At 36.9% G+C, this 12,238-nt stretch overlaps 1 protein-coding gene across 1 annotated transcript; it reads left to right on the top strand.

The window, feature by feature from the left end:
* Window positions 1–1,995: 1,995 nt before the first annotated feature.
* LOC137739698 (pleiotropic drug resistance protein 1-like) lies at window positions 1,996–9,862 on the top strand. Its single transcript, XM_068479370.1, is given in 25 exon segments — window positions 1,996–2,693; window positions 3,252–3,372; window positions 3,466–3,554; window positions 3,664–3,748; window positions 3,846–4,005; window positions 4,109–4,185; window positions 4,431–4,484; window positions 4,588–4,678; window positions 4,766–5,067; window positions 5,156–5,437; window positions 5,544–5,860; window positions 5,950–6,110; window positions 6,212–6,315; window positions 6,425–6,581; window positions 6,665–6,787; window positions 6,887–6,996; window positions 7,114–7,446; window positions 7,695–7,985; window positions 8,073–8,156; window positions 8,284–8,417; window positions 8,547–8,774; window positions 8,899–9,070; window positions 9,198–9,452; window positions 9,551–9,731; window positions 9,734–9,862. Coding segments are annotated over 25 exon segments (4,311 nt in total). The 5' UTR covers window positions 1,996–2,367; the 3' UTR covers window positions 9,808–9,862.
* Window positions 9,863–12,238: the final 2,376 nt, after the last annotated feature.

Genomic DNA, 12,238 nt, shown 5'->3' on the forward strand with positions numbered 1-12,238 from the left:
AGAGTTTATTCATACTTTCATTAAGTATAACATAAGATTTTGTGGTATCCACTAGTGTAAATATTTTAAATTGAAGATCGAGTTCATTCATTGTATTCATATAGGGTCAAGGAGTGTAGCTGTAAAACATCATCAAAATCAGAGTTAAAATAACCGTTAAATTGTGATTTTTCGTTGATAACTGTCAAAAGGTTTTGTCCCGTTACTTGATCTCTGAATGTTTGTGATCAAAGCAGGATAGATTAATTAATTGAGTAATGTTAGAGAGACCATCAATTTAAATTATAGTTTGTAAACCATAAAACATGGTTATTGACAATTGGAAAACTTTTTGGGTAGAAAATGACCTCTTTGCCACTTTGTAGTATCACGGATGCAATGGTGGATTCAAGAAATTTTCCTATTGGGTGCAAGATGATGAAGAGCATGAAAGATGTTGAAGGTCTTTTCTAAAACCACAAACATTCTATGATGCTTTAAACCATTAAATCTTGATTTTTGTAATTTTGAACAAAGATGGAACAGTTGAAAAGTTGGGAACATCTCATATTCTAGATCACCATAGAAAATCCCCTAAAATAATCATCTTGCATTCGTTTGTTTGGTTTTTCCAATAACCATTAGTGCAATGTTGACTATTTTACCGTGCTAATAACGAACTCCACACAAAAAATTGATGTCAGCGTTGTTTGTAGGAAAAAGAAAGGGATGCAACTGCTAACTTCCATCCAATATTTCAAGAACATGTGCATAATGTGAGCGTTGCCAAACCGGCCAAGATTATGGCATAGAAATTAGAATATGTGGTGTAAGCTTGTTGTGACCTCGTCGTATATGCCTTTAAGAATCCAGCAGGTCGGCCGCAGGACTTTTGAGAAAAATATAGTGGCGGTTCAATTAACATTTAATGCACGTTCATGTTTTGTCTCAAGACAAAAACCCTTAAACCAAAAGTTTATGATGGAAAATGACGTCTTTCTATAATTTTCAATTTTCAATACTCAATATGATGTGATGTTGTGATGAATCTATTATAATCCTAACTCAGGAAGGAAAATTGAAATGGAATGCGAATGGTCGGTCTGGTCGGTAGATAACAAACTCTCACTCCTTTTCGAATGTGGAGTCGTGTCCTTTTCGTTGGTTTTAAACATTAATACTCCGTATATAATTCATAAAACACTTCAGAAATATGTTCTAGACTATCAACTCAAATTGAAGACACATATTTCATATGAAGTTCTGTTTCTTAATCAAGAGGTACAAACCAAGTTGTACATGGTTTTTAAACAAACGATAATATTGTGGTTCAACTTCGTCATTGGCGAGAATCAAATATAAGACCTCTTACTTAAAAGTGAGTAAGAGGTTACAAAAAATACCACTAAACTGTAGTACTAAGTGGCTACAAAAAATAGTCACTTGAATTCATTCTCAACATCCTCCATTTATTTTAATGACATTAAAACTCTAGGAGCCAAATTCTGTAGATTTAGTTTCTAGAAGTCTTGAGTATCCTTATCGATCTCTTCTTGTATTTCAAGGGAACTATTTTCACGGTTTCAATTATAAAATTTTATGCAATACATATTCGTTATTCACAATAAGTGAGATATGTGCATTATCATAGAGGGATTGAAGTATTATATATCCTTTGGCAAGGGTCTAACATTGTATAATGACTGGTATTAGTAATTTTTTGTTCTTACCGCTCCAATTTTAAATACATGAAAGAAAGAGAAAAATTTATCTTTGAGATTTAAGTCTTCCACTGCCGTACACGGTACACCTGCCTAGCATGGTACATTCTGCTCACACACACCCCCACCCCTTCCTCTTTCTAACCTAGCACAAATGGTACTTTTCCCTCCCCCACCGCCACAACCGCCCATCCCTCTCCACCCCCTCCCCCTCCCCCTTCTCCATCTAACCTAACATGTTATTATATAGATGCATGTGTGTGTCTGTGTGACAGTCTTTCTCTTCCGTATTTCACCAGTGCACTACCAAGAACCCTTTATATTTGAAGCTCTCACAGCCTTGCATTTCAAAGTTCAATATTTGATCAAACATTTGCAGAACAAAATGCATGTTTGCTAAGGATTTAACTTCTACAAGCTAATATCAAATTAATCCTGGGAATTTGGATTTGATAGTTTTCCCTTCTGCATTATTTCTAGAGTTTTGTATTTGTATTAAGTTTTCCAATGACCAATTTTTGTGTTACCAGAATTCAAAATTTTGCCTCCATTGGTGCAATAGTTTTTGAAAGAAATTAGTTTTACTTCGTGTGTGCGCGTGTGTTTCATTTGGCGGTTTTTAGTTGCTTTTGCGATTGCAGCAAGAATTTGCATTGTCTAATTGGAAATGGAGAGCGGTGATATACATAGAGCCGGAAATGGTCGCCAATTAGGCAGTTCTTTGAGATGGAGGAACAATGGTATGGAAGTTTTTTCGAGTTCTTCGCGTGGAGAAGATGAAGAAGTTGCTCTTAAATGGGCAGCACTTGAGAAGCTTCCCACTTACAACCGTTTGAGGAAAGGTATACTCACTATGCCGGGTGGTGAAGCTAGTGAAATTGATATACCAAATCTTGGCTTCCAAGAAAGAAAGGAATTGATTGAGAGGTTCCTGAAAGGCAACGATGAGGACAACGAGAGGTTCTTGCTGAAGCTTAAGAATCGAATCGATAGGTAATAAGATCCTCCTTATCCCATTTTTTACTATTATTCTTTTATATACAGTTAAGATATGAAGAGAATAATTCTATATAGGTTCAAGAACATTGATAAGTCAACACGAGAAAAGGTATTCAGATTTCAGTTTAGTGCAGGATTCTGAAGGCCTAACTTACAATGAAATTCAGTTGATGGATTCTTTAGTGGTGGTGAATAAAGCCGTGTGCGAGGCGAGAACCGATTGTCACTTGACATAATAGTTTTGATTTATACGGGAGGTTTATGCCTCCAGTCTTTTTATTGGTGTTTTGGCTCTGATAACAGTTTCCATGCAGTCTGCCACTTCCCATCTGACCATGTGGATGTTGAAGAAAGATAGTTGTAAAATTGTTACCTACCGTCCTTAACACGGATATAATTTTTCTACATACATTATTGTTTTAGTTTTTGTATTGAATGTTGATTTGTTAGCATTTAGCAAGTTTTTTAATAATCAAACAACGGAAATGCGTACTTAAATGTTTTAGCTGAACTTTTTTTATGGGCTGTTTCTGTTTGGTGAATACTTTTCAGGGTTGGAATTGTTCTTCCAACAATTGAAGTTCGATTTGAGCAGTTAAACATAGAAGCGGAAACTTATGTAGGCGGCAGAGCTTTGCCTACACTCTTTAACTTCTGTGTTAACATTATCGAGGTAACATAGATGCAGAAGTTGGTACTTTTTGTTGATTGACTTTTCTGCGACATTATTCTCACAGTTTAATTACTTTGTCCATTGATCTTGAAGGGCATCCTGAATGGTCTCCGTATTCTTTCAAGTAGAAAGACTCATCTGTCGATCCTCCACAATGTTAGCGGAATCATAAAGCCTAGCAGGTGAGCAAACGACCTTACTTCGCACTTATTTTACTTGCTCACCACTAAAAGGAGAAGAAAAGGATATTTTGGCCTCCCAGATTTCATTTGTTTTGGATGCATTTTGTAGAATGACATTGCTATTGGGTCCTCCAAGTTCTGGTAAGACCACGCTCTTGTTGGCTTTGGCAGGAAAGCTGGATCCGGACCTAAAGGTGAAAAGGAATCTCACTTTAAGCTCTAATTTTTCTCTAATTGGTGTCCAGAAATTTATTCACATATCTAATTTGAAAAGAAAATTTTTTGCTTCAGCTTTCTGGAAGGGTGAGTTATAATGGGCATGGAATGAATGAATTTGTACCCCAAAGAACTGCTGCCTACATCGGTCAACATGACCTTCATATCGGAGAAATGACTGTAAGGGAAACCTTGGCCTTTTCTGCAAGATGCCAAGGGGTCGGAACACGTTATGGTTAGTTCATTTCGTGGAACTACTTTCTTTTCCTTCCATACTGTTTTTTACGGTACATTCAGACGGGTTTGTGTATCATTTTCAATTATTTGGCCAACTGTAGATATGCTCTCAGAATTGTCCAGAAGAGAGAAAGCAGCTAATATCAAGCCTGATCCAGTCATTGATGTCTTCATGAAGGTGAGAAATAAAGCTACAGTACATTGTTGAACACACAAACACGCACACACGCATCTGCATGCACACGCGCAGTGTCTATAGCATGGCTGGCAGATATCATACCATGGAATTTTTACTGTAACTGATAGTTTAAAAAAAAATTGACAATGATAATAATAGGTGGAAATGAGATTTAATTACTTTTTTCGAATTAAGAGTACTTGCTTGCTTCAAGTGGTTCCAATTATTGGCTTCCAATGTTGTAGGCAATATCAACAGAAGGGCAGGAGGTGAACGTCGTGACAGATTACATTCTAAAAGTAAATAACGCCGAGAAGTTTACCTTTGATCATAAGTGTCCCTTCAAAAATCTCTAAACAATTTTCTTAAATCAGTTATATCTAATTCCTTTCCTTTTAAAAGATTCTGGGACTGGAAGTCTGTGCTGATACCATAGTAGGGGATGAAATGTTAAGAGGCATCTCTGGAGGACAAAAAAAGCGTGTCACAACAGGTAGAGAAATTCAAAAAATAATGTATAATGCATCATCGAATTCTTCTTCTCTGCATACATTCAACATGTTAAAAAATCCTTTTACAGGTGAGATGCTTGTTGGACCTGCGAGGGCATTGTTCATGGACGAGATATCTACTGGTTTGGACAGCTCGACGACATTTCAAATTGTGAATTCAATCAAGCAATGCATTCACATTCTTAATGGAACGGCAGTCATCTCACTGCTACAGCCAGCACCAGAGACTTACGATCTTTTTGATGATATTATCCTCCTCTCGGATGGGCAGATTGTGTACCAGGGTCCCCGCGAACATGTGCTTGAGTTTTTTGAATCTATGGGGTTCAAATGTCCTAAGAGGAAAGCCATTGCCGACTTCCTACAAGAGGTAGCTAGCTGTAAATTATCTTTTGTTATTCTCACCTACTAATTATCATAGAACAATGTAATTGTATACTTCATCAAATTTTCCATAGGTGACATCAAGGAAAGACCAGGAGCAGTATTGGGTGCGGAAAGATGAACCCTACAGTTTCATAACAGTTAAGGAATTTTCGGTGGCATTTCAATCATTCCTTCTGGGGCAGAAACTTGGAGATGAACTGTCCATTCCATTTGACAAGAGCAGAAACCACCCGGCAGCTTTGACAATCAAAGAGTATGGTCTTAAAAAAGGAGAACTGTTGAAAGCTTGCTTCTCAAGAGAATATTTGCTCATAAAGAGGAATTCCTTTGTCTACGTCTTCAGGCTGACTCAAGTAGGTTTTAATTATATATATATATATATATATATTATAATTCTTGATTTAGTATTTTAGAAAGAACTCTTTATTAATTAGTTAAAATTCTGTTTGCTGCTTCTAGTTGATAGTTATGGCTCTGATCACCATGACAATCTTCCTACGAACAAAGATGCCCCATGATTCAGTAGATGATGGAGGAGTTTATATGGGTGCTTTGTTCTTCTCAGTGGTCATGGTGATGTTTAATGGGATGGCAGAGCTTTCGATGACCATTATGAAGCTTCCCGTCTTTTATAAGCAAAGAGACCTCCTATTCTTCCCTGCATGGGCATTTGCTCTTCCAACATGGATTCTCAAGATCCCTATAGCAATAGTAGAAGTAGGAGTTTGGGTGTTCATGACCTACTATGTGATTGGATTTGATCCAAATGTCTATCGGTAAACAAGTTAAAAATCAGAACTAACTTGTTTGTCCTTCTGCATGCATTTCGATCCCTGATGCTTGGTTTTTTTTGCACATGCTGCAGGTTTTTCAGGCAATATGTACTGCTGTTACTTGTCAATCAGATGGCTTCTGCATTGTTCCGTTTTCTTGCAGCAGTGTGTAGGAACTTGATTGTTGCTAACACCTTAGGATCATTTGCATTGCTCATACTTTTCACACTGGGTGGCTTCGTGCTTTCGAGAGGCAAGACCAACATATTAACATAACATTTATGCATACGGGAGAGACAGTATTTATTCTTTTTGTTGCAGCTTATATGATGCTTTAATTCCTTAATGTCACAGATGATATTAAAAAATGGTGGATTTGGGGTTACTGGATTTCACCTATGATGTATGCTCAGAATGCAATATCAGTTAACGAACTACTCGGAAACAGTTGGAGACATGTACTTCCTTCAAAATCATCTTGCATTTGTACCTCTTCAAGATAATTCATATATTTTGTGTTTGTTTCTTTAAACGTATCTGATATCTGCATTTACTTTCCAATAAAAGGTGCTCCCAAACTCCACAGTAGCTCTGGGAGTTGCAGCTTTGAAGTCCCGCGGAGTCTTTCCACACGAATATTGGTACTGGATAGGTGTTGGGGCAATGGCTGGATTTGCATTACTATTCAACATTTTTTACATTGTTGCTCTCACGTACCTAAACCGTGGGTATCTTTACCTTATCCGTCCATTTAAACATTTGACGAATTAAGATTATCTTTTCACGTGGGAAACAATTGCCATGCAGCACTTGGGAAACCTCAGGCTGTTAAATCTGAAGAGTCACAAAGCAATGAAAACGATGGAAGAACAGAAAGAACAAGTCAGTTACCACGCAGCCAAAATAGCTCAAGTCAACAAACCAAGCCAGGTGCTAATTCTCATACATAATGCGCATACCTCTAACGCTTGTGTGTGTTTGTGTACTTCTTGCTCTTGGATGAACATCAAAATCTTAATTGGCATGCAGAGAGTAGGAATCAAGAAGCTATTCGTAACAACAGAAGAGGGATGGTTCTTCCTTTTGAACCTTATTCCATCACTTTTGATGAAATTATATACTCAGTTGACATGCCACAGGTAACTTCAAACCGAATGCAGTGTTTTAGATCATTTTGTTAGGTTACTTTTTTCCGGTGTAGTTTTGTCAAATTACTTCAAGAGAACAGTTATGCCAAACGAAGTCTGAACTAACAGGAAATGAAGACCCAAGGGGTCCTAGAGGACAAATTAGTGCTTCTGAAGGGGGTGAGTGGTGCTTTCAGGCCAGGTGTTTTAACAGCTTTGATGGGTGTAAGCGGTGCTGGAAAAACCACTCTCATGGATGTATTGGCGGGTAGGAAGACTGGCGGATATATTGAAGGAGACGTCAAAATTTCTGGCTACCCAAAGAAGCAAGAAACATTTGCTCGGATTTCTGGATATTGTGAACAAAATGACATCCACTCCCCTCATGTGACTGTCCATGAGTCTTTGCTCTACTCAGCATGGCTACGTTTGCCACCAGAAGTTAAGGCTGAAACCAGAAAGGTTAGTGTGATGATATCTAAATCTAAAACCAGAATAAGTTTTAGGTTTTATGATTAGTGTTACAAAACAAGAAAATTGGGTGTGATCGTGAACAATCCAAGCAACCCTTACATTTTCTGTCAAGCCGTTTAACCTTTTTAACAAAAAAAATATAGTCTTATAGTTTTCTTTCTTCTTTTCCGTGTGGAAAAAAAAATATATATAACTGGTTGTGATAACGTTGATTTCTAATTGTGAATTAATTGCAGTTGTTCATTGAGGAAGTGATGGAACTAGTAGAACTGAAGCCATTGAGGCAAGTGCTAGTTGGGCTGCCTGGCGTGAATGGTCTCTCAACTGAGCAGCGCAAACGGCTAACCATTGCAGTTGAGCTAGTAGCGAACCCCTCCATAATATTCATGGATGAGCCAACTTCAGGTTTAGATGCAAGAGCTGCTGCAATTGTCATGAGAACAGTTAGGAACACAGTGGACACTGGAAGAACAGTTGTTTGCACCATCCACCAGCCCAGCATTGACATATTTGAAGCTTTCGATGAGGTGATGATAATGTTAATTGATTGCAAGTCTAGTTTTTCTTTTCTCTGTCATATATTCGAGTATGATAGAATAATAATGTGATTGCAGCTACTCCTACTGAAGCGAGGAGGACAAGAAATATATGTTGGGCCATTGGGTGGCCACTCTTGCCATCTAATCCAGTATTTTGAGGTAGGATGTGATGGACGAACAAGTAGATGGTCCTATTTCCCTAAAGCAACAATGAATGTTTTGAATTCTTCCTTCATTTCAATAACTTGGGTTAACTGTACGTTAACACTCATTTATTTGAACGAAGGGAATTGAAGGAGTCAGTAAAATAAAAGACGGTTATAATCCAGCAACTTGGATGCTGGAAGCTACGACTTCAGCACAAGAATTATCTTTGAGGATTGATTTTGCCCAAGTTTACAAAAATTCAGAGCTATACAGGTTTGTTAATTGATATGTCACTGCTACATGGTATAATAGTGTACCACGGAAAAATATTGACATCCTTCCCATATGTTTATATATCATTAATTAGTAGCTGAAATCATTGCTCGGCATAATATGGTTCAGGAGAAACAAGCAACTTATTAAAGAATTCAGCACACCTGCTTCTCCTTCAAAGGACCTCTATTTCCCTACTCGATACTCGCAACCATTTCTCATACAGACCATTGCTTGCTTATGGAAACAACATTGGTCATATTGGCGCAACCCTTTATATAATGCAGTAAGATTGCTCTTCACAACTGTCATAGCGTTGATGTTGGGGTCAATGCTCTGGAACCTCGGCTCCAAAACGTAAGTTAGAACAAGGAAACAAAGAAATGAGTTGGTGAAACTCGTTAGCCTTTTCTTGTTTTTTTCTTTTTTTTTTTCCTCTATTTGTCCTGTATTCCGATTTGCTTTGTATTATTTGATGCAGAAGAAGGCAACAAGATTTGTTCAATGCAATGGGTTCTATGTATACTGCTGTTCTCTTCCTCGGGGTACAAAATGCTACCTCAGTGCAGCCTATAGTGGCTATTGAAAGAACAGTCTTCTATAGAGAAAAGGCTGCAGGGATGTATTCTGCTTTGCCATATGCATTTGCTCAGGTCTCTCTCTCTCTCTCTCACTCACTCACTCACTCTCTCTCTCTCTCTCTCTCTCTCTCACTCACTCACTCTCTCTCTCTCTCTCTCTCTCTCTCTCTCTCTCTCTCTAATTTCTACCTTGTTACAGGTTTTGATTGAGCTCCCATATATTTTACTACAAGCGGTTGTTTATGGTGTCATAACTTATGTGATGATCGGATTTGATATGACTCTTGTTAAATTCTTTTGGTACCTATTCTTCATGTACTTCACATTGTTGTACTTCACATTTTACGGCATGATGACTGTGGCTGTGACACCAAACCATCATGTTGCTGCGATTGTTTCCTCTGCATTTTATGCACTGTGGAACCTCTTTTCAGGATTCATCATCCCACGGCCGGTAATTGTTGATTATTGTTATGAACTAGAAGAATTTTTCGCTATATATATCACGTTCTAATATTTCCTTGTCTTTCATTTTTTCCACTTGCGCAACAGAGGATTCCCATATGGTGGAGATGGTATTACTGGGCATGTCCGGTGGCTTGGACCTTGTATGGATTGATCGCATCACAGTTCGGAGATCTGAACGATATGCTCGATAATGGTCAAACTGTCGAACAATTTCTGAGAAGTTACTTTGGTTTCAGACATGATTTTGTGGGAGTTGTTGCAGTAGTGATGTTGGGGTTACAGTGCTCTTTGGATTCATCTTTGCCTTCTCTATTAGGGCGTTTAATTTCCAAATGCGATAAATGTATCTTTGTATTATTCGCGAAGAGAAATTTTAGATTACTAAAATAACATACATATCAAGTCATTGTAATTCCTTTAATCACCATTTCATAATTTGTGGTAGGGTAGTGCTATCCGCACACCTATTTTTACTTTTTACACATCTATTTCGATTTTCAGCCGTCAAATAAAATGAATTGAAGAAGATTAATGATAAAAAATAACAAGAGTGTGTGAGAGGTAAAAGGTGTGTAAATAATACCTTCTTTCGTAGTAAACCCTGAAATATAGAAATATTGTAATGCAAGAAATCGTGTCAATCAAATAATCTGCAAAACCTCATGCTTTGGTAAATACTTGTAACCAAAGAATTTCACTCTGTTAATTAAAAAAATAAGGTAAAAGAAAAAATTTTAGCCGTACAAGAATGGGAGTGCTAATATAAGATGTACAAACTGATAATTGTTTATATTTTGAAGGTATACTAGCTATAAGGGCTTTTTAGCAAAAATGGTCATTGAGATTTGCACAACACATCACATTAGTCTCTGAGATTTGAAATCAATAGAAGTGGTCCTTGAGATTGTCCACTATCAATCATTTTGATCATTCCATGCAAAATTATGTTAAATAAGATTCAAAATGACAAATATGTCCTCAATTTAGTAAACAATGAGCCAAAATGATTTGACAAAAATTAAATGTATTTTGGTCATTCTATTCTTATTTAATAGAGATTTTTTAAGGAATGACCAAAACGATTGATGGTAGACAAAATCAGGAACAAATTCTATTGATTTCAAATCTCAGGGACCAAAGTGAGGAGTTATGCAAATCTTAGGGATCATTTTGGCTAAAAAGCCAGCTATAAATCATATGTAAAATACCTGATTGATAATAACTTTCATCTTATTTATGAGTTCAGTGATGGTTCTAACCTGTGACATCCAATGTAAATAAATATCTATTGTTGGAAATGGCAAAATAAATTCTGAAGAGAACAACAAATTGTTGATGTGTAAATCGAAGAACTAATTTGAGAGTGTTTACATGTTTTAATCTGTGTAAAATCTCAAGCTCATAGGCTGAGTAAATTGATTAAGAGTAATTAGCTTTATTAGATCTCTTGAGGATTAGTGAGTGACAATTGTTATAATCTCAGAGAAGTATAAGATGGATGGCTGAGATTACACTTTGAATTGTAACACTCTCTCTCTCCTCCCTAACGGTTATATTTTGTCATGTACTAAGCTCATAAGCTCAGCATGTTTGATGGAATGAATTGGACTGTAGATTCACATTCTATGTGACCCTTGATTGTTTCCTTTCTTCTTCGAAGCTCTCTGAATATTCTCTGACCATTTCATCATCTATTTTCATCACTACTCCTCATAAATTGTATTAGAAGTCTACTTTAACATGGCCTCAAAGCCAAGTTAGGTTTGAGCTTTCCAGGCGTCATTTGTGAAGGATCGAACTCCTATTCACAACAAACACTCATTGCAGTGATTCATGTTTGTATCAACGATCTGAGTCTAATATGGCTGGATCCGGTAGAGGAGAACTGAGAGCACCGATCTTTAATGGTGAAAATTAAAGGATGCTACAACACTTGAAATCATCCAGGGGTGCTGCCTCCGATCAAATTTTCCCATGGATTGTAATGCAAGAGACTGCAAAGGCAGCTTGGGACATTTTGAAGCAAGAATTTGTTGGAGATAAACAAGTAAAATCTATAAAACTCCAAGGTTTTAGACGAGATTTTGAATACACTAGAATGAAGATGAATCACTGTCTGCATATTTTGTTAGATTGTTTGATTTGATCAACCAAATAAGAAGTTATGGTGAAGAGTTAAATAACCAAAGAATAATACATAAGCTATTAATTAGCCTGCCTGAATCGTATGCAGCATTGCATCTATGATATAAAGCATTAAAGATTTATATACTATTCATGCTCAAGATATGGTTGCCATTTTGAAAGGGGTATGCGCATAAAGGTTAAATAGGCATGGAAAAAGTAGCATTAAGGGAGCATTTGCTAGTATGAACATTTCATCTAAGTAAAATAGATTTAATGGTCAAACTAACAATGTGACCAAGTATCAAAAGAATTTCAAAGAAGAGAAACAATGGGGAGATAAGGTTGTTGTTCTTGTGAAAACTGAAGTTGTAGGTACTCAAGAAAAGGGAAATTGTAAGCATTGCGATAAGCTACACTGTGGAGAATGCTGGTTCAAGAGTGAGGTCAAATGTCACAACTATAGTAAATTTGGTCATTTTGCCAAGAACTGCAACTTGAACAAAAATGTGCAACAAGTTAACTTTGCTCATCAACTAGAAGAAACTAGCAATTTGTTCTATGCTAGTCATTCAAATGAAGTCAAAAAGACAAATGATGTGCGGTATATAGACAATAGATGTAGTAATCATATGACATCTAGAAAAG

This window comes from Pyrus communis, chromosome 7 (assembly GCF_963583255.1).
Source record: "Pyrus communis chromosome 7, drPyrComm1.1, whole genome shotgun sequence".
NCBI classification, from domain to species: domain Eukaryota; kingdom Viridiplantae; phylum Streptophyta; class Magnoliopsida; order Rosales; family Rosaceae; genus Pyrus; species Pyrus communis.